This window comes from Lepisosteus platostomus, chromosome 4 (genome assembly GCF_059453375.1).
Source record: "Lepisosteus platostomus isolate fLepPlt1 chromosome 4, fLepPlt1.hap1, whole genome shotgun sequence".
NCBI classification, from domain to species: Eukaryota; Metazoa; Chordata; class Actinopteri; order Semionotiformes; family Lepisosteidae; genus Lepisosteus; species Lepisosteus platostomus.
This window is the reverse complement of record NC_142614.1, coordinates 70280954-70304739: the sequence shown is the minus strand read 5'-3', so window position 1 is coordinate 70304739 and position 23786 is coordinate 70280954. Positions and strand designations below refer to the sequence as shown.

The 23786-nt window shown below is 43.4% G+C and overlaps 1 protein-coding gene across 12 annotated transcripts in view; it reads right to left on the bottom strand.

Annotated features, from left to right (window-relative positions):
- celf4 (CUGBP, Elav-like family member 4) overlaps positions 1-23786 on the bottom strand; it is a 186629-nt gene that overhangs the window by 57353 nt on the left and 105490 nt on the right. For all 12 annotated transcript variants that reach the window (XR_015936097.1, XM_088630510.1, XM_088630517.1 and 9 more), the window contains exon 3: positions 18499-18547. Coding sequence is in view for 11 of the 12 variants with exons in the window: in XM_088630510.1 (XP_088486636.1) it covers positions 18499-18547 (49 nt within the window). In the remaining variant the exon portion in view is untranslated. The remainder of the gene's footprint in view (positions 1-18498; positions 18548-23786) is intronic.

The following is a 23786-nucleotide window of genomic DNA, read 5'->3' as shown; positions in this document are numbered from 1 at the left end:
TTGACGGCAGGGCACCCCAGGCCTACTCCCCTTCACTTCTGTCTGCCTCTCTCACTCTGTCGCTCTCCCTCCTTCTCTGAGTCATTCCTGTTTGCCTGTTCGTCTCTGCACCTCTCTCTATGGCATGTCTGTTCTTTTCGGTGGTTCCCTCTATTTGCCCGCTCCTCCTTCCTCTCTGTCTGCTTGCCATTCTTCCCTCGTTTTTCTCCCATTGCTCCCCAGTTCCTCTGTCCTTTGTCTGCCGCTATGTACCTGCAAGTCTTTTTCCATCCGACTCTCGCCTTGGCTCTGCCCCATGTTCTATTTTTATCTTTCTATCATTATATCTCAAATTTCTAAAACACATGAGCTCAGGGTTTCCACCTCCTCCTCCTTCTCTCTGCATATGATGCAAATCTCCAGGACAGACAGGACAGGACAGGTCTCACTCGCGGACATCTGGAACACCATCAGCTACAGTGTCCTCGACAAACTGACCGCATTCAGCCTTTCGTGATGGTTCACTCACATCCTGTTGCTTTGTGAGAATGTGCTTGCTATTGCTGCAAGTTACTTCTTGTTAATGCTTCTGCGTTATTGTAGAGGCTGTAAGACAGCAGCAGTACCCTCATCTAGTCTGATGTTTTCAGATTCAGCTCTGGTTCAGTTCTCTTGTCTCAAAGCTCAGGTGGTACTCTTCCTTATAGACCAGATTTTCCAGTCCAATGCCCCCAATATGGGGAAGACGGACATGGAATTGTAAGATAAGACTTCAAACAAAGAACCCAACAACTCAGTTATTAAAGGTCCTGTGGTACTCTTCATTAGATTAGTAGTGTTAACCCTAACCCTGTCGATACATTCTAGGTTTAAAGAATCTGGTCTACTGAAAGTTCTCCTAATTAAATAAGTGAATTAACTAAGTGAATTTCTTACCTCTCACTGTGGTCTGCTGTATGGTGGGGAAGCTGACACATAGCTGTGTGTACTGTACTTCACTGTGAGAGAAGTGTTTTCTAGCACCATATGTTAAGCTCTCTGGGAGAAGAGCAGTGTATAAATGCAAGGAATTATCAATATTGTTGCTACAAAACAGGGGTGTGAGAAGAATATAAAGAGGTTGAATAAAAAGCGGTAGATTTGAAAAATGTGAGAAACGGTGCGTGAGTTCTTAATATTATCTGACACAGTTCTGGTGAAAGAGTAATGAATCAGTGTTAAAACTTGTCAAACAGGATAAACTATTTATTGAGACAGCAATGACATGATTAAACAACACAAAATGTTCAGCTAATACACATTTATACAACATTATGCATTTCAGTGGCCTGCACACAAACCTAAATAAAAGAATATAACTCAGGACTAAATCTCCCTATATATATAACCCCAAATTTGAATAAGAAGCAATCTCCCTATTCCAAAAAAACGCGCCTCCAAACTAGGAGAGAATGTTTTTAGTCTTAGGATGCCACAATAAAGGTAATCAGATTTTCTTAAAATAAACAAGGTTGCAAGTTCTCTAGAGTGAGGTTCAGATGACTTCAGCCAGAATCTGAAGAACAAGGTCTTCTTGTATTAGAGTAAGAGGAGGGCAATGGATTGTCTTCATCTCTATTTCTCTGTTTCCTCTCTCTATCCCTTTCTTTCTGTGTATTTGTATGCTCTGCTACAGGACTGATAAAGACTCTAATGGTTCTGGAACCATCAGCCCTCGCTGCCTTCCTGACTCTCTGTCTCACATCTCGAACCATCAGCCCTCGCTGCCTTCCTGACTCTGTCTCCCAGCTCTCGATACCCTGCACAGCTGCATTGCTTTCTGCTCTGTGTGAGAGCCGGAGAACGGCAGTCTCTGCCGCCCCCACCTCCTTCTTTTTTTTCCAATTTCTGCAACTCACTCAAGCAGGACAGAACGCACAGAGGTTTTGTTTACCTTGCACCTTCTCATTTCCGAGCCCCGTTTTCATTAGTGCTGTTTGCGTGATCCCGGTAAATGTCAGCGCGAATGTGAGTAAATGTTATTCTGCTTGTGTTTGTATTCCACTTTCAATCATCTGACTGAGCCCATGTGTGGCCACGGATGCACTCCATACCGACTCAGCTCATTTCATTAAATGGAAGAGCAGCATATTCCAAATGACTTTTAGTTTGCAGACCTAAAATAATCTTACATCTTTTATTTCATATCTGCCTCCCTCTCTTCTTTCTCTGTCTGTCGGGATGTCTTTCCTGTTTTTTTTCAGCTCCCTGTCACACCCACACCTCTGTCAGTGAGACGTTAATCAGGTAACAGTTTTACTGATCTCGTTGATTCTAATGGTATCAACAGAGGCTACAGAGCTGCCCACAAAGATTACAGTACAGGATATCACAGGCAAGCTGCTCAAGCTGTGTCTGGAGACTCCATGCAATGCACTTTACAAGTAATGGGAACTTCCCTCCACCACTGCCGATGTGTAGCCCCCACCTGGATTATGCGCCAGTACGCCCACCAGTGGGGAGGAGAACAGAGTGATGAAGCCAGTTCAGAGATGGGGATTATTAGGAGGCCATGATTGGTAAAGGCTAGGGGGAAATCTGGCCAGGACGCCGGGGTTACACCTCTAATCTTTTCGAGAAATGCCCTGGGATTTTTAATGACCACAGAGAGTCAAGACCTCAGTTTTATGTCTCCCCAAAAGGACGGCATCTTTTTTTGCAGTATAGTGTCCCCATCACTATACTAGGGCATTAGGAGCCACACAGACAGCAAGGTCCCACTAACTGGTCCCATACTGGTCCCACTAACACCTCTTCCAGCAGCAACCTCAGCTTTTCCGGGAGGTCTCCCCTCCAGGTACTGACCAGGCTCACACTTGCTGAGCTTCGGTGGGCTGCCATATATGAATTGCTGGGTGATATAGCTGCTGACGAAAGAGTCAGAGGCAGAGGGAAGAAGTATATAATTAACACAGATTAGGATTTAGGGTTCAGTCTGAGAGATTAGCTAAAATGAGTTGTAACATAACTAATTTTTCCTGTCTCTTCAGGAAATCCCAGGATCTGCCTTAGCATGCCTGATGCTACATTGGCTGTTGACTGAGAGAGAGAATAAATTAAAGGGACATTAAAGAAAACTAATTATCTAGGCAAATAAAAAAGTCTAAAGTTGTTAACAATGCCCTGGAGATCCAAACTGCGATCTAAACATTTTGTGTGCTGGCAGGAGATTAACCTGCAGACTGCCCATCTGTTACTGGCACACCAGGGTACTTTAACATTTTGCATTTGACCAGTCAGTCTATCTGCAGAGCTTTGACTCACAATGTTAACCCATCACTGTTTCCTAACTGAAGTGCTGAAATTTGTCAAAGAGGGTAAGGGTCTTCAACACTATAAGGCATTTGTTTGTAATATTCCACAAATATGACATATCATACCTCAGTCATAGTCTAACCATTTACCATTAATTTGTGTGTATTTTCATACAATGTATATATATTTCATACAAATGTGCTATAAATAATGCTGTGGTTACTGGTGCCCTACAGAAGGTTACTGACAAGGGTTTTTGCAGATTGATGCAGCAAAATGGAGAAGTTGTCAGAAGTTATGGAAAAGGTGCTAGAAAGTTGTGAGTTTCTGTAAACCCCAGCAGAGGCATTGCTGTTGAAGATACTTCACCCAACATTGCTCCAGTAAAATACCCAGCTGTATAAATAGCTGTAAATGTAAGATGCTTTGAATAAAAGTGTCAGCCCAATACATTTGTAATTTCCTCAAGCTTGGGTACCTATTTACGTATGTCAAACCTCTCAAGCCTAATTATTATCAGTTCCTTTCAAGTGGTCTCGGTCTATTTGTTGTCTGAAGAGATTTAGAATTCATTGTTCTTCTTCACAAAAACTTGTTTCCATTAACACAAAAGAGGTGGTCTGAATTTGACAAAATCTAAAAATATCCCACAGAATCAAGATGACATAGACTACACCACTTGAACAGTGATATCTTTCTTCCTCTGTCCCTTATTCTATGAGTTTAAAAGCCAATAACAAGGAAGACAGGCAGCAAAGAGCCTTTTTATAAATACAGATTCATCAGGCAGTTTTTGGTAACCCACAAGATGGATTATTCATGCCTTGGTTCATGGCCACAAACCTCACAACCACACACGGGAAAGAATGAGAAAGTGTTAGCAGACTTCCTGACCCACCCACCCTTGAGTCACTCTTCTTTTAACACATCAGAGGCAGCATGGCCCCATACTGGAGGTTCAACACTTATTGGAGGGGTGGTGTCTCCCCCTTAGTCTCAGAACTGCAAGCCAATAAATGCCTGGGAGACAGCAGAGGTCACTGCAGCAGAGAGATAACTGTTGAGTAAGGGGTGAATACTCAACATCTAAAGTGATCTAAAGTGGGGTGAGTGGAGTTCCACAAGGATCTGTCCTAGGGCCACTTCACTTTCTAATTTATATAAATTATTTAGATTCCAAAATAGTTCAAATCTAGTCACGTTTTCAGAAGATACCAGTTTAGGAGGATTAGCAAACAGAAGAAGCATGAACTGAAAATATTTATAATTATATAATTAAAATGGTATAGTTTTAATCAAGAGATGGTGTGTTAAAATTGTATAATGCACTAGTAAGGCTGCTTTTAAAATATTGAGTACAACTTTTGTCACCACATTATAGAAAAACTACTGCTGCTGTGGAATCGGTTCAAAAAAGAGCAACCAGATACATTCTGGGGCTAAAGTGGATCTCATACAGTGACATGCTGAAGGAACTGAATCAGTTTAGTCTTGGACAGAAAAGGACTGAATCAAGTAAGGTCATCAAAGGCATTGGCAAGGTCATCCTAATTGATTTCTTTAGGCTGAACATTGAAGCACAAACCAGAGAGCAGAAGTTGAAACCACATGGATGTGCATTTAAAACTCAAAAAGAGTTTACACAAAGGGTCGTGATTGTATGGAACATGCTACCAGACCATTGTGCTTAAGCCGAAACCCTGGTTTCAAGGATGAAACAGCTGAGATCTTTGGATCAATTAACTACTAACTACCAATCAGGTTGAATGACCCTCCATTGTGACCTTTCATATGTCCAATTCCATCATTCCTCCTATGTTGTGCCACTGCTTAAGGTACCCTGGTCCCAGTCAGTCACAGTTAAGTCAGGTTTAATCTTGGGACATCTTGTTCATAGAGCACGACTGGTGCTCAGGTCAGCACCTTCACTGGTTTAAGAGCCTCTGTTAATAGTTTTACTGTACGTGTTTGGTAAGGTTGAGTTTCCAGTCAAGTTTTCTGTAGGTCTGCCAGAGAGCTTTGGGGCTCATGGAAATGAATGGGGCAGTTTTGAGGAGGTTACATGCAGCCTGGGATGCGGTGGCGCAAGGAGAAACAAGAGTCTCAGCATGGCTTTGGAACGAATAGAGAACAGCTTGTCTAGCCTGTGAATTTTCTGGGATGTGTGGCAGAGCAGTAGATAGCGTTAGTGTGACGCAGGCAGGGTCCAGGCCTTCTCTCTGTGCCATCCTGCTTACCATCTGCTGCCAACGTGTGTAGCAAACTCTTCTGGCAGGAAACTAATTACAGCTGAATTGGCCTTTAAGTGGCATTTGTTAGCCGCAGTAATGAAAGGACATCCATTGAAACACCTGAATGTTAACTCAGGGGAAGGGAGCCTGATCACAGAAACGCGGCCCCCAGGGCACTGCTGCCCTGCATATCATTTAAACCAGCCATCCACTCTCATTTATCAGTGGCACACTCTTCTTGTAGCCACGCTCTTCTCAGAACAACGAGGGACCAGGATGGCAGATCGGAGGCTGTCAGAGTCACAGTACGTTTTACAGCATCTCTGGGAGAAGGGATTTTGTCATTTCGTTGTGGTTTGTTTATCACCCCCTCTGCAGGTATTCCTGAGGGTATCCAGCACGTTTGACGTGTGATTATTTGGGAAGCTCTCCCGTGTTTCTCCCTCGGTGTTTCTCTCTGTCTGAGTCGCGTTGCTAATGGAGAAGGTGTTGTAATGGGCCAGACTGGGGCCGTTCCAGATACCACAGAGCACAACCAGCCAGATCCACTCCATTCGTCAAGAGGCAGTGCAACGCCTGATGAAATTCTCTCCACTCTGAGCTGCACTGAATCATTAAATCCACTGCGAACGCAGCAGGTAAAATACCCTTATTTCTTCAGTTTGTAGGACCATTAGGACTTAAGGACACATCGAGATCTAAAGCTCTCCAGAACCAAGTATGTATACTAACCAACTACAACATTCAAAATCACCAATGTCACTGAATGCTGTAAACCTTGGGCCTGGGCTACTGGGCATTGGAGGTTCACTTCAATGGATGCCACTCTTCACACTGACCAGAACAGATTCAGTTTGGCCTTTTCTTGACCCAACAACACCTAAGCACCTTCCCTCTTGGGTTTACATTCTTTGGCAAGGGGGCATGTACAAACCTGATCTCATGCTAATGTTGTAAACACTGCCCTTTCACTGCTCCCATTAGCAGAAGACAAGCAGATGAGTAATATGAGCCAGGTGACCTCTTTTCAACTGTAGCCTTCCTTCTAGTTTCCAGACAAACACAGCATTACGCTCCCATACATAAACAGTATACAGTATATATATAACTTCTCCCACCCCACTCCCGAGGAATAATAAGACCGATGAGCCGTTTCCCTGCTCCTGGTCTGCTCTGTATGTGTGTCCACGGCTGTGTAAAAGGCTTAAATATCTTACATACAATCAACTACAATATTTAATCACTTCTGAATTTCTGCTTGTAATCTGTGCATGCTGTGGGATTACATTCTGCCTCTTAATTTAGGACGCCACCAGTTCGCACCTTAATGTGCTTATGCACAGTCAGCAACAAGCAGCTTGATGGAGTTTTTCAGACACTACGTTACTCACACCCAGTTCTTTATCCAAGTATTACCTCATGCAAATGCAAATACTAAAATTATTAAGGTTCAATAAATCTACAATTAAAAAAAGATAAAACCAAATAAGCAAAAGGTGAGTTTTAATGTTATTTATGAGACTTGAAATGAAGTGGCATTTATAAAGCTCACAGAGTCTGATATGGACTGTTGCAGTCGCTGATCCACCACATTTATCAATCATATCTAATTGACTGAGCCTGGTGATACTTGTCCTTAATTCCTTTTGTTTCTCTTCATCCATTACGCTTTATGGTTATTTTTTGTGCTACAAAATACACAATAACCTCATATCTTAAAACGGACATAAAATCTAAAAGACAGTGCTTCTGCATTAAGGAAAAACCTTGAATGAAAACAGGAGAACAATGCAAACGTCCAGGATGTTTGCACTGAGGTGTGTGGGCAGAGAACATAGCTACAGATCCTGGAGGCCCTGGATTCCACACAATACCTTGAGGACACATGTTTCCTTGAGTCTAATTGACAGGCCTGCCTTCATTATGACCACATTTAACATGTGTCTGTTCCAATCACGCACACTCATAAAGGAGACAGAAAAATCAATTGCTTTCTAATGTGTGTTGGAATGTATGGGGTTGATTTAAACTTATCTATACAAATAAAACCAAACTACTGCAGGGATGTAAATGAATTCACAGTTTTCCAGGACTCAGACAGTCCTACACAGCTGTGAAATGCAGCAACTGTGAGGGTTTGGACTGGACTACACAATCCCATGTAACAGTGATTAGACCTATTCCTCAGCTCTCCTCTAAAGCAAAGCTAAACCTCTGCAAATAATGATCAGCACAGAATGTGAGTTTAAACACCTGACTAAATAGATCTTACAGGGCTGAATACAAGCATTGGAGACAATATTTGAACTAACGAGTAAGGCATCCAATTCTGCAGTCTTGGATAATATTTTAAAAACCATTAGCAGAATATGTGGTATGCATTGAACACCTTTATAACATTATCAGATGTGGTAGTTTAATAAGTAACTTGTACCACCTACATTTTTCTTCCTAACAAATACAACAAATTAGCATATGGAATAAGTGACAAATGCATTTTCTCATTACTTGAAATTATCTTCAAACATTTGTTTCTACTAAAATGATTCAATACAATATATCAGCGTCAATTGAGTGCCGTTATTATAATTGAAGTTCTTCAGTCTTTAAAAAATGAATACACACCCAGTGTGAAAAGGAATGCCCCTGTCCATGGTGCTGAATCTAGCCTGACCAGCCTACACCTCTCCTTACTGTGGAGAGCTTGTTATTGCGTCTCTGCACTGACCTCTGGCCTCAAGACGAAGCTGTTTTGACAAGATTATCTTAACTCAATACAGTCCTCGCAAGACATAGCTTACCTGTGAAATTGCACGTAAGGAGGAGAGACACGAAACAACGGCAAATATGCAGAGAAATTCTATGACACCATAGCAAATGTTAACAGTTAGTTAAAGGAGTAGGATGAAGAAATAAGCCAGTGCCTAAACCCTATAGCTCCCCTGTCCAGGGGGTTATACCAATTATGCTGCTATTCAATAGTTCTTAGCTCATGTTGACAAGTTTCAATCAAATTGACACTGTGAACCTCAGGTCAACAGTCACCCCAATCATTAATCTACCGTCTGGCTGGTTATAGTGCTTACAGTTCTAATCTGCTGCTCAAGACCCGAGTCATTTATAACTCCTTCACACCTATAGCTGAAAAAAAATTACTCAGGAAGCACACAAACCACCATGCAGACATGTATCCCTCCCCCTCTCACACCTTGTATACACTTGTATACAAGCTCCTGAGATACTGCAGCAGGTGTGCTGACAGCGTGCTATGCGCCTCTATTGATTAGATGAGGATATTAGATGCACAAAGGAGCCCCTCTGAATGCAAGCTTTCAGGGCAATGCAATCCACTCTTGATTGACTTAAAAGAGTTAGGATATGATTACAATCCAAGACAGTCCTCCTTCTGGTGCCCTTTCCTGCAGAGGTGAAACTGCTACTGTAGGTTACCCCGACCACCATTCCCGCACCACAACCTTGGTAACGTCCCTCTGAATGTACTGATCAGAAACCACGACAGTAGGACTGGCATAAAAACGTCATCATATTTCTTGCTTGCAGCAGAGAGCTCCACAGTGGTAACTGTGCACATGGGAGTGTACTTAAGGAAAGCTCTGCCGAGGATTTCACAATCACGTTCATAATCTGCTTCAGTTTCTGTCAGAATATTATGGTTTGGGACAAAAGTTCACCCACCTTTCTTTTATTCACACTGAGGCAGTAGAGATTACATTTCCCATTTTTTTCCAAACAAATATTGACGCAATCCATGTTCTGCAAACAGAATGGAAGGCTTTGTCCTCTTTTGCCGACCTAAGCCTTCTTCACACACACACAGTGTGAAATAATGCTGAAAGGTACGTTTACAAAAATCAAATTATGCATACACGGTGTAATGGCTCTGTACGGTTTGCCCTCTGCGATCATTGACCAGTTGGCAAATGAGGAAAAACATCTTTTGCATTTGAGAGTTACAAGCGTAATTGGAAAAACAATTTTCTTGGCCTTCAAGTATCTATGTTTCGAGCTGATAGCAACATGACCTTCGTGTAGCCTGTGCTAATCAGACCTCAGAAGTTACGTAAAGATGGGCTTGGCCAGTACTAGGACAGGAGACCTCCAGTGAAACTGTGGTCTTGGCAGACCAGTAGGTGGTGCTGTTCTCTCTGGACCAAAATGTTCAATCCAGGGTAGTATTACATTTGAACACTGTTCTAGCTGTGTCGTCCTACGGAAGCTACTTTGAAGCAAGGTCCAGACTAAGTCACTTTTAAAGATCTACAACACTGCAAAAGTAAAGGTGCTATCCCCATATCCTGGGTACCTTCTGCACCCTGGCTTGTACAGTACAATGTGGCCTACCTTAATTCGACTGCTGAAGCAACCTCTCACCTCTCCCCCTGATATGTTGTGCAGTGGGGCTGCTTCTACAGTGCACAATGTCTTGTCATGCAACACCGGGGTAAGTGCTGCTTGAAGGTCTGCTCATATCCTTTGGGATACAAAGCGCTATACACATGCAACTTAGAAATGTATGAATTAACAATATGAGTTACTTTTCCTCTATGGTTTACTGAGCACATCCCTGTGAACACATGCAGTGAGGTGTACTACATCTGCCGAATACCTTTTAACCACTCTCTGATGAGAACGACCATATGCCCTTCAAAGCAAAGGTGAGACTGTACACTCCTGGTTGATATTTCTCTCTGTAGCTGAATTAAAGAGAGTGGCAGGGCACGTTGAGCGCCGTGTCAGCGCACAGACATCCCCTGACAACTGGGGAATGTGTGCAGGTCAATGTCATAATTGTAATCTGATTGTCAGAAATGGTCTGATAGCTGAGGGTCTCAGGGGAGTGCAGTGGGCATCAGATAGTTGAAAGTAACAAGGAGGAGGAAGCCATGTGGGGCATTAATTTTGAAACCAGTTATGGGCATTTAATTATCCCGACAACTGTGTCTAGACAGGCCATCATACATCCTATTGAAGCTTGAACTGGTAGGTCCTTTGGTATCATGAGAATCCTTCACTTAAAGTATTTCTACCTATTCTCAGCATTTAACGTTACCTCACTTGCTTTGAACTCAGTTATATTCCCTGCTTTTTCCTTTGACCCTTTACCTTAATTTCTGTAAACAGTATAATCACTCAGTATAAACAGCATCCTGCACCTTGCCTTCTCTTGTTCACTGTACCCAGTACTGACGCCTTAAGCCAGCATGAGATGCGCATTGATTCAAGTCTCCCCCATCTCTGCCCAGAATTGAATCAGCTCCACATGCTTTCGTATTGCCTGCCATACACATGCGCTTCTTCCTCTGTGAGAAATGACCATTTTTGCTTTTCTGTAACAGGTTCCACAACATCTCAGATTGAAACTAGGTTACAGACTGCCTCATGGGGGTGGACCCGAGTTGGCCCCCTGTCTTGGCATTACTTCTCTCGATCTGAATTTTCGGCGTCAGCGAATTGGGGACTCTGAACGCTGTGCAGCTGATAAAGGCCAGAAACTTTGGGGAGAGTTTACAGCATGAGAGGGCCATTCTTCTTCATGATGGATGAGGGGAGGAGTCCGTGTGTGAGGCAGTACGAGCGGAGGGCTTGTGGGAACACTAACACAACGTCAGTGCAGGAAAGCAGGAAAAGGAGGCCAGGCGGTGAGCGAGCAGAGAACCTGAAGATGGCAAGGGAGCAAGTTGGAAAGAGGACGAAGAGAGAAAACAATCATCATTCCTTACAATTAACATAGCACATTTCTGGACGCTCCCCTCCACCACCATCAGCGTGCAGCCCCACATGGATGATGCGATGGCAGCCATAGTGCGCCAGTACTCTCACCACACATCAGCTATCAGTGGAGAGCAGAATGATGAAGCCAATTCAGAGATGGGGATTATTAAGAGGCCTTGATTGGTCAGGGCCAATGGGAAATTCGGCCAGGATACTCTTTTCGAGAAACGCCCTGGAGTTTTTAATGACCACAGAGAGTCAGAACCTCAGTTTTACGTGTCACCCAAAGGACGGCACCTGTTTTTCAGTATAGTGTCCCCGTCACTATAGTGGGGCATTAGGACCCACATGGACCACAGGGTGAGCGCCCCCTGCTGGCCCCACTAACACCTCTTCCAGCAGCAACCTTAGCTTTCCCAGGAGGTCTCCCATCCAGGTACTGGCTGGACACCTGCTGAGCTTTAGTAGGCTGCTAGTTTTGAGTTGCAGGGTGATGTAGCTACTGGCTGACAAAATGAGAAGGTGTATAGGGAGGCGGAGATAGAAATAACTTACAAAGGAAATGAGAGTTTACTTAAATCCATGAAGACATGCTAAACTATGATGCATTTGGCCATGTCATTGATGTAAACTGTCCTACTCTTACAAACATTGCATGGGGATATTGCCCAGAGGGCAGCTCTGGTAAGTGTTAAACCAAAATGCTTTTAATTGGTGTGGATTTGTCTTGTTGAGAAGGAGGCAAGACGAAACAATTCACCAAGACTGTTTCTTACACTTGTTCCTACCCCTAGACCAGTTCAGAGCTCGACAAACAGATATCAGACACACCCAGTGCAAACCAGCTGACTTCCTAACACTATGAAGCAACAGGTGCAGTTCTTAAATTAAAAACAAATACCATGATTTTGACAAAAGCATGATGGTTTTGAAAAAAACTTCACTATGTCTAAAAAGAGCTGTCTCGGTGAATAAGAAAAATAAATTAACGACTGACTTTAATTACATCAAAACTGGAAAAGATTTTAAATGTTGTCTGCTTCAGTTTAGTTTTATTAAGAGGTTCATTTTGTTTTCTCATAACAAAAAAAAGGTTGTCGACTCAGCATGATGGTTAAAGTCATCTGAGAATGAACTGATTCCTCAGGAGTTAATAAAGACTGATGTGCTCCAAGAGCTCTAATTCCCACCTGCCAGATTATGTACTAAAAGCACGTTTGATTTTTGCCCTGAAAGGGCCTGATCTTGCCAAGGTGAAGCACACTGGCTGCTACCTGACAAGATCGGGCAGCTGGGTGGTCTGTCTGCAGGCCGCGGTAAGCCAGATTTGTCAGAAGACGCCCCCGTTTGAGGTCCTGTATTCTTAGAAAAGGAGATGCTGAGAGAGGTGAAGCCATGCTGGGCCTGCTGGCTGGATCAGTGCTTCTCTGCTCTCTGATCCGCAGATCAAACAGCGCCTTCGGCTCACCTGCTCAGAGCTCAGCCCAGTACCAGGTGTGTGTACCAAAGGTCAGGGGACACCCATTGTTTTTGTTTTTCTTTGCAGGTGAATGTCTAACTTAATTTATTTCTCTAAACTAGAGGAAAGAAAGAGACTCCCAAGTAAAACAGGACTGATCACCAGTCTCTCTCTCAGGCACCATTTCTCAGCGATACAGTTGAGGACACCCAGCCTTGGAGAATGTCACAGCTGTGCTGAATGAATCCTGATTTCAACAAAATATGACCATGTATGGCCGTATACTACTTAATATCTTTATTTTTATATTTTATATATTAAATTATGAGGTGTTTTTGGATAATATACAAAAATAATCTGCAAACAACATGTAAAATGATCCCAAAACGTATCATTGCAGAATATACAGAACCCTATCCTGACATAAATATAATGTGTCCCATTATGCAAACATTAAAAACAAAAAACTGAAGTATTGAAGAAGAGGAAATATATGAATGTAGTGAAATACTGATGTTTTCTTTCTGTTAAAAGAATGATGTCATTACTTAAAGAGTCCAGTAAGGCACCTGAAAGCAGTTCTACACAGATAAGTGTCTTGGTGAAGGTAAACTGAAATAAAGCATTCTGGTCTTTGAACCCACACACACGCGCGCGCCAGCCTCTCGAGGGACAGCCCTCAGGTCTCACTGCTGGCACAGCGTCGGTGATCAGGGGGCAGACCGCAGGCTGGAGAGACGCACCACGCTGGTGCAGCGTCGATCTGTGCGCCCTGATGGCAGAGGGATGAAACGAAGGTTCCGAATCGGAAAACATGCTTTTGTAAGATCAAAACCCTGGCAGCAGCCCCAGGCGACAGTTCCAGCTGGCAGAGGGAGAGGAGCCCGTCCCCATCCCAGGAGGGGACATTCACCCCGCTGCTGGGACCGTCCCGACAGAGCTCGGCTGCTCCGCTGGTTTGGTCTATCTGCGATGCTTTTGTAGCGGAGCTAGTTCGGACACAGTGACGTCATCGCCCTCCCTGCGCGTAGCGGGGTCCTCAGCCGCCTGGGCTGGGGGAGGTCCCCTTTAGCTCACTCGGCTGGTTCCCTGTTGTGTTACGCCGGAGACCCGGGTTTGCAGGACGAAACGGGCGGGGTGGAGCGGTGGAGGGCACGAGCCCGCCCGGAACCGCGACGGTCACACTCTGCTCTGTCACTTTTCACCTCTCCTAAAAACCTCCGCATCTCAGCTGAGTTTTCCTGTCTGCTTATACTAAGGATTTCAATACATTAACTACAGATCTTTGATTGAAAGAAGTTTAAGACCAAAAGCAGACAGTAGAAATCGCCATTTTAAAATCAGCACCCTCCCAAAATAGTGGAATGCTCTGCCATTAGTAGAGTTTAACTATTATCCTTCTGCATCAGGTCTGTGTGAGGTACACAATTCTTTAGTCATGCTTACCTGTTTTCCTGCATATATTTAGAGTTTAATTCTAATCCATTTGACATTGTTTTAATTATCCACCTATTATCTATGTCTTGAGATGATGGATCCATGTAATCAGATGTTGTCTTGGAGCTTGGTAGTAAATAAATTAGAAATAAATTAGTAACGACTAAAAGAAATTAAATTAGAATTAGAACGTCAGAAGATCTGAGCCCATATACAGTAAATGGCCTCAGACAGACATCTGGAATTCTGAATAATTCATCTTAAGTACAGTATAAGTAGATCAGAGGAGCCTAGAAGACCTCCTACTCTCTCCTGGGTCATTGTGCATCAGCTTGGGAGAACAAGGACATTCTTCCCTGCACTCTGTCGCACAGATGACTGGTACAAGAAATTCTAAAAGCAAAAATAGAAAACCTCATCGCTGCCTCAACTTGACACCAGAAATAAATGAAATGCCCTTCCAGAACTTATTGATTCTGAGTCTGAACATGACCCTGCAGAAGTGCTCCTGGTGGCTGGTTCTAAATATGGTGATAGAGCACTAAAGAAAAGTCAGAAATGTTTCCCAGGTGCAGGAGTCCTTGATATTGCTTCCCAGATGAACAGGTTAATTGAACATCCTGTAATGGCACATGTGGGTCCAAATTATATCAGACAGAGGCCACAGCCCTCCAAGGGGATTTCAAGTCTCTTGCTAATAAAGTGAATGCGTAATTGTGTCAGGACCCATTCCAGTCATTGACAGGGGCTGTGAGACAATCAGTAGACTGTATTCCCTAAACTGTTGGCTGGCAAATCAGTGTGCCTCCTGAGATTTTGTCGCCACCTTATCAACAGTGAGATCCACACATTATTCAGACCTTATTAGACATATTAGAAAAACCTTGATTTCTAGTTGATTAATGATCTAAAAATCCACTGTTAAATCCCACTGATCTGATTACTTGTAGTAGTAGTTCTTTTACAAAGCATTTACCAAACAAATAACTGCGGTTCACACTCAGATCTTAGATGATTCTCCTAAAGATGGTGTGCCTGTAAATAGCACGACTGACTATTACGTTTGAAATGCTTCTAAGTTTAAACAAACCTCTGATTCTTTTCCAGACTTAAATCAGCTGGATCTTACGAATACAGTCACGAAGATTAAATCTAGCACATGTGTTAGATTGCATTACAACTAAATAGCTCAAGGAAGGTCTAATGTGCTAATGCAAGTCCAACTGTAAAAAATATTTTTTTGACCTGCTTTATATCTCCAGTTTCTATATAAGGATATAGTGATCGTGAATCGGTTTAAAAATATCTCAAAGTTTACACCATACACAAGAAATTGTTTTCATATTGCACTCAGTAGCTCTGAATGGGTACTAAAAGAAACTTTAAGATACTTTATATCCTTAAACATTTGCACCCTGTTCTGATGGTTTCCCCATCTACTAGAAGTCTGAGATGAAGAATCTGTTCTCTTTGATCAAGACTTGGGTGCTGCTGGAAGATGCTCACTCTGACAAGAAAATCAAAACAAACAGCCCGAGGGGTTCCAGACACATTCAGAAACCTTATTAACTAAATTAAATTCCCCAAGAAGCACCTATGGTACAGTAGTTATTGGAGTTCCCTTAAACAGGGGACTTTGAATCTCACTGAGCCCACTGATCAGACATGTTTTATAAGCTGAACCTAAAGTACTAGAAATTATCACGTGTTTAAACAGAGCCTTAAACATGTGCTAAATTAATACTGTTCTTCCTGTCATATGATTGAGAAAACTAAAATGCATCTAGAACAGTAGATTTGTCTCAGAATTACAGCATTTCATTTTTTGCAGATACCCCCAAATTAATGTTGCTGTTTGTCTTCCGTTGATTAATTATTCATCCCAGACAGTAAATCTGTGCACACTTCCTCCCTCCAAGTAGAACCGGTCACTATTTCAACTATCAGTGAGGCTGAGAGGACAAGTGATTGGCATAGCTTATTTGATCAGAGGAGGTCAGTGCCATTCATAGGCTGATCATGAAAACAGTACAAAAAATTCCAAATTGCGTCGGTGTTCGTTTTATGAGAGGGTCTCTGACCAATAAAAACATAACAATAGCAGCAGTCTAAGGAGAAGGCCACAGTATCACTGCTCTGTGCACAGTGTTGTCTGAAAAGAAATTGGAATTCTTTTAAAGATTCAACCACTGCCTTCTTTGCTGCAGAAGGATCTTTGGGCACATCCAATAACCTTCAGAATGTTTGATTCTCTCCAGCGTGTATCGTAGCTGTACTGTGGAGGCTGGAGTGAGACAGGGAGGTGCCCTGTCTCTCATGTCACGGCTGACACCCAGCTGATCAGGACTCGGTGCCCTCTGCTGCCAACAGCTGACACTCCGGCACCAGCTCCCTGTCTCAGGCTGTGAGTCAGTCTGCTCTGGTGTCGTTACAGCTGCAGAGGCAGGTCACCTTGCCTGGACAACCTGAAATTAAGTAGATGGCCTGAGTACGAAACCACCCCCCCCTGCTTAATCTGTAACCATGAACAGCACTGACACACTGTTAATTGCGTGATGGAGGATTTACTGAGGTGCTCTATCACTCTTTGCTTCACAGCTGAAGAGAGCTATGGGAATGCTACCTTTAAAATACTTCTTTAAAATAATCTTAGGACGGACAACCACTGGAAGAAATGGGCCAGAATTCTAGCGTGAAACACTTACTGTGGTTTTTTTCCAGATGAGCAGATATGAACACACTGAATCCGCTGCTTTCTAGATCTCCACATTAAGGAGAGAGAATCACAGTTAACACAGGTCAAGAAAGAGCCCCATCTCAACCTCTTCCCTGGATACCCTCAAAATGTTTGATCCTTGATACGGCGTGCGCACACGTGAGCAGTAATCCAGTAGATCTAGAATGCCGATCGTGTCCTTGCAATGTGTCAAGTAAAGAAAAATAGCACCACAAGGCTTTATTGATAACACTCATACTGTAGTAGTGCTGTTTGGATCAACAGTAGCCCCATGATAAAGTAATCCAATGCAAATAAGCACAAGTAGAATTACCCATTATGTATAAGGTAAAATAAAGATATATCTGTAGCAAGTTAAACTAATCTCTAATCTTATCTAAATGCCTAAATTTCTCGGCAGTACCTGTTCACTGTGGCTTTCTCTCCATTCCCCCCTGTTTCAGCACCCTTTTTTGTATGCTCTGCAGTCTAATACAGTCTGATCAAGATGTTTAAAGAGGTTTGAAACAAAGAACCCAGGCGATAAGTGAAAGGCAAGCTCATTCTCCGTCTCACCTGTCTTTCACAGAAACATCGTCAGAACTACTCATCTGGAAGGTGTTCCTCAGGCCCTCTGAGAGCTTTGCTGCAGGAAACTGCAGCCACAATTACACACAACAGCAACACAAGCACAGTGCCGGGTCTAAGCCTGTCCTGCTGCTGGCCCAGACCTTCCAGAAAACAAGCCTCTAATTATACTCCCTTCCTTAATCAAGGGGACACGGTTTTCAGAACCACACGATTTTCAAACGACAAAAAAAAAAAACGGTTGAAAATAGAATAAAAGAAACGCTTGGTAGGTGTTTTGAAATGCCCACGTTTCATTAAGGCATCCTGTTCTTTTCATATGGATGTTGACACATTTTATCCCTTGGTGTAGTGTAAAAGTCTGCAGTAACAACTGTAGATGGGAGACTTCATTTTCAAATGAACAGGATGCATTTTCGAAACATTCTCAGTTCTGTTATATGTAGCCATAGAACGGCTTCACTAATATGCATTCCCAGACATTGCTATTGTCAGATGGAAGGATTCGGCAAAATGTGGTTTGGAATTTCTATTTTACAATATAACAACAGTTACAAATGAGAGGGGGACCATTAAGCTCGCTCGATAGTAAGGAGCTAATTGATCCCAGGATCCCATCCAGCCTTTTCTTGAATGACTCCAGGACATGAGTTTCACAAACGTGCCTGGGTGGCTTGATCCACACACCCACAACCTTTCACACAAAGGGTTGAACTTGTGCGTTGTGCACGAGTGGGACAGGACAACACTACAGTGGAGCTGTATATTACACCTCTGTAGCTTGTACCCCTGCTCTCAGCATTGTTAGCGTCAAGTCATCCATAAGTGTTGGAGAGAGTAGCACTTTGTAATATGTCAGCATGGATTACACTGACTGTAGTTAATGTGGCGAAACTGGCATTAGTTTTGTCAGATCAATACAGCCTTGCTTGATTACATTTTATTGTCTGTGTAGGTGTGAAATACAAAAAATCCCCTTCTTTCCCCTGCAGTCACCCAGGTGCCCACTGAGCGACCTCAGGAAACCCCCAGCGGAAAGTGGAAGAAAAATAGAGCACTACCTCCTCTGCTCTCACTGTCTGCTGGCTTCACCTGGATGGGTCTGTTCATCTGCAGGGGAGAAGAAAGAGGAAGAGGACAGGGCAGGACAGGAGGGGAGGGATAGGATTGAGGAACAGAGAGAAGGAAGGAAGGGGAGAGAGAAAAAGAGAAGGTTAGGATTTGGCCTCTCAACGATAACAAACACTGGCAGTTTATCTTTCGTCACACACAGGGCTTTCACTAGTTGTTAAGTTAATGCGTCTTATTTCACCTCCCTGTTTCGCTACAGCCTTTACTACACAAATCATCCAGCCATTAGCAGCACAGCAGTTATCCCTATTGATGGCTAACGTCAATGGGTTCAGGTGCACAGAATTACTTTGAGAAGTTCCACAGTTATCAACATTCAACAAAACATTTGCAAGGCACTGTACTGTATCTATGAAACATCATATGTGTGTCTACATCTTGTCCTTACTTGTAAAAAGCTTTTCTTTGAGTAAAACCTTGAATTGTGGCTGTGATCGAGCCATCGGTTTGAGAATCTGCAGAAAATATGATCAAGATCTTCATTTCATCTTGTAATTCATTATCCTACAAATAGGGTTTCATAGACCATCCTACTTACTCTTCCACAAGAATCACCCAGATGATTCTCTATAACACTTATGATAAGATCACTTTATTGGCCATATACAATTTCTTGAATTAGGAATTTGTCTTTTTTGCATACCCCAACTTGCTCTTCATGAGACACACAGACAGGGAGAGAAGCTGGGGGTCAGAGCACAGGGGTTTATACGGCGCCCCTGGAGCAGTTGGGGTGAAGGGCCTTGCTCAGGGGCCCACCGGAGTAGGATTCCTCTGCTGGCCGCGGGATACGAACCGGCAACCTTCCAGCCACAGGCACAGATCCTTATTTACAGAGCCACCGCCCCGCCCCCCAATGTATCTATACTTTGTCAGCTGCAGCAGACTCATATGAGACGTTTGAAAGACTAAAGCATTAATTCAAACCCACACTTTAGATCAAGCAGATGACACAAATGTCTGGATTTACATTAAGAGGGCCACACTGATCATGACTATCCATTCCTTTCACAACTGAGAAGAAGAAAGAAAACAGCGAGAGACATTTCAAGGCTGCGTTCCAATGAACCCCTCATTCTTTCGCTGATCTTTAGCTGGAGGGCAAATTAAGTAATGAATGGTCAGTTAAGTGAAAAATGCCCTGCTGGATACAAGCCCTGCAACGGAACATAGCCAACTTTTGTCGGCCCAGTTCAGGACACAGCCGTAGGAGAGAAAGAGGAGGACTGGCTGGCAGAAAGAGAAAGAAAGGCAAAGTGACAAATAGGAGATCAAAACAGAAATAACAACACAGACGGAGAGGTAAGAGGCTGCTGGAACGAGAGACAAAGTAGCTCTATTTGAGACGATCTCCAGCTCCCTTTCAAACTTTCAATCAATCAGGTAAGGGGGCAGAGTTATCACTCTTTCCTCAGTGAGTGTTGCTGATACTAAACTAAGGCTCCTCTCAATGTCTCCATCACCAGACTCCTGAAGTTCATGTGTGATTTCTGTATTAAAAAAATCGATTTTGTTTAATGAGAAGAGCAAGGAGAACTTTTGTGCTTGATTCGTAAAAATACTCATTTTAAATAGTCAACTTTGGAATGTGCATAATATAGCGCGGTGTGTAATTGCAACAATAGCTCAACGCAGGATTGCTGGTGGGTGCCAGTCCTAATAAGCCGGAGTCTGTGTACGCTGTGGTTGTGGCCTTAAGGAGTGCCCAAGCTTCAGTGAGTCCCTGAGCGTATGTGTGTGTGATGTGTGCGAGAGTGTGTGATTGGTTTTCTGGGGGGCGAGTCTGTTTCTGTGTGCGCATGAGAGTGTGAGAGAGCCCCTGGGTGTGACAGGGTGCTAGCAGCGCATGCCGGCGGATTTCCAAAGGGCATCGCCCAACCTTTCACCTGCGCCATTTAATTCCTCCGTCATCATCACTTAAGCCCGGCCACACGCTGCTCAATAATGGATGAGAGTTATGAAAAAGTTAGTGCCATTAAATTTTTAATAATGCCAATCGCGGCGCAGTCGAGGAGAGCAGAATGAGCAATGGGGAAGCACGAGTTCGGCTGCAATTACAGCCCTCTGACTATGAACGCTCCCCCACACACCGGGCGATTAACATTCTCCTTGTTCTGCTGTTACACAGCTTCCTTGCTTAGTATCCGACTCCCTGTGTTAGGAGCACTCCAGGAAATATCCCAGGCAATGCTAACCTCCTTTTCTCCCATCCTCTGCACCACAATTGGCTTCGCGCTAGATTAACCACGGTTGATGGCACTGTGAGTTTACACTTATCAGTTTTAGAAATGTTGTAAGAGAAAAAAAAAACACACCAGTGTCAAAACTGGCCTTTCGACTAGACCCTAATCCGTGTGCATAGTACAGCCACACACATTTTCAAACATCTCAGGGGGACGAAAACACAAACATTCCGACCAAAAACCCTCAAAGACAAACAAATGAAGTTAATTTGAACGCGTTGTTGAAAGCCGCATCGACAGAAAGCAACACTTAAATAAGGCCTACACCTTATTTTATAAACATTTGCACCTCGTGTCTAACTAGTGATCTAAAGAAGTAGCATTGGAACAGACTGGCACTATGCTGTAAAATCTGAGCTCAGGGGGAAGTGCTGCAACTGGGCCTTGAGTGCACTGCGATCACAGCCAGACACAGGCAGGATGGCAGAGAAAACCGAGAGAAAGATGGGGTAACTCCGGGCACATTCACTAAGCAGGGAGAGGCATTGTGTCGGGGGTTCAGTGATGGCACGCTGCCTGCTGGCCCAGACCTGGGGGTGAGAGTGGTTGTGGAAGCTTTTGAGTGGAAGTGGACAGATTTAATTCAAAGGGATTTTCATGTAGATTCAGGAAAGGTCCGGGAAACCGAGAGGAAGAGGGGGAGAGAGAGAGAGAAGGAGAATGGAGATGAGGAGGATCAATTTAACTTGATCCAGTACCTCACTCCTGTTATAAGAGTCACTACCCAAGCACTGAAATCTCCACTCTGCCCCTGATGAGATGGTTTTGGAAGTCACGCACAGGACAGCCGGAAGAGGTGCAGACTCACAGACGAGAAACACCCAGTTAAAAAAGTTTCATTACAACACAGAACTGAAGAATGACAAAGTCCAGATTTATGTATCGGGCGAATCAGACCATCTGAACAAAGAGCCCTGTGTTAAGAAATATCCTAGTATAACACATCTGAATAATTTATGGTGAACTGGCCCAGGCATCATACCTGTAAACTAGCTCATTGCACTTGTGAATCTACTTCTGCCATTTTATACAGTCAGATTCAAAGAGGTTTATTTGCATGGTTGATGAATTACATTGTTTCTAAAGCAGTAACAATTAGTAAACATTTACAAACACATATATTAATAACATAACAAGAAACACAGCCCACTCTCGGTTCCTCAGGCTGCGACAGGAGTTCACATACTGGTCTGCAGCTCTACAGAGTTTCCTTCCCCTCTCTCAGAAGAGAGGCAGGTGTGGGACGTTTGCAATATGATCTGGTATTTTAGGGGAGAATATTGCAGTAATCCTTGTGTATTTCTGCAGTGCAGCAGAAAGGGCATCTCTGTTTCTGCCTGCTGGCAATGGGAGCATGGCCTGTCCTCTCTGAGCAGACAGGTCTGCCTGTGTCATCCACTTTTAATTACCAGGCTGTGGTCACTGAGCCTGTAGCTTAGCAGGGTCTGCTTCTCCATTTTTCACTCAGGGCCATGGAGCATTCCACTGTGTCTGGTTTGCAAGTCAGCTAAAGAACTGAATACGAGGGGCCATTTAAAAAAAAAAAGTCAAGTTTGAAATAATGTTCACATTTGTCACGATGGGTTCAGCATGCCCTGGGAAATTCCGAACAGAACTTGAAAAACGGGCAGGATGACGTGCAACACTGCAATGTCCCGAGTCTCTCTCTCCTTCTCTCCAAGCTGTAGAGCAGTAAGCACTGCTTGGCCTTCCTCTTTTGTACTCTGCCTCTTTCATCACCCTCAGAGCCTCCTACAGTATTTCACTCCAGCCTCTGTCTCTCTCCCTAGCCACCCACCCTCTCACACCTTCATGCATTTTCTGTTCTCCTCGGCACTCAACACATTACAGAACTTCAGTGTCAATTTCTGCAGAGCTTAAGTGTGAATAGAGGTCCGACAGTCGTCAGTTGCCACTCACACGTAACAAGCACACAGGCACGTAGTAAACAAATATTAACCGTAATGAAAACAGAACATGGTCTGTGCCACTATCTGGGAGCTGTCTTGCCTTTAAAAGGCACACAAAGAAAGCTTCGTCACGGAACATTCATGCGTGCACAAACACACACACCCTGCTTTGCCCTACAGTGTTTTCACAGAAGGGGCAGGATTGGATTAAGCTGATAAATTGCATCCCTGATTAATTCCATTAGCCTCTGCTGCATTGTTAGCACCGAGTGAAGGAGAAACAAGCCAGTTCTGAAAAACACATGCTCATGTTCAAACAAAAGCCCTCTGTGCAGTCCGAGAGGAGCTGTCTTCGGTGCAATAAGTCCCTGTCCAATGTGCTTCCAGAAATGGGAGATCTTTCTTTCCAGGTAAGAGGAGTCCAGAAGCTGCGAATGCACTGTACTGTGTTGGGTATTACTTCCACAATCCATAGTTTTTATTATTATCTGATTTTTTTTTTCTGGGAAACTGTTTATGACCTCATGTAACACTAACCCACTGCAAGGCTGCCTGGTATCCTTGGCCAACCCCTGCACAGAGACCACAGCATCGTCACCATGGGAGAGAACTACTTTGAGCCTGTCAGGCTTGGGAGGGTCTGGTGTTTCAAACCTCAGTCGGATAACAACTAATGTAGAGGATTGCAGAATGCTGTCTGCAGGTAACAACAGACTATTGTGATTCCTGAGTGTGAAGAGGTCTTTCATGAAAAAGATCAAGGAGTTTATATTGGTGCATCATTTATATCTTCCAGACAATGTGGAGAAGCAATGAAAGGGTAAAGAAATTGTTACAGTTCACAAATAAAAATATAAAATTTAAGGAACATTCTGTTAATGTTGTACAACTCACTAGTGAGATCTTATTAAGAATATAATGTACAATTTTGGTCATTGTATCACAGAAAAGATATTTCTGCACTGGAAGGTTTGAAATTCAGAGAAAATGGGCTTAAATGAAAGTTCTTCACTGACAGGCTGAAAGAAGTGAACCTTTTCAGTGTGAGCATGGTGGGAGTCTGAA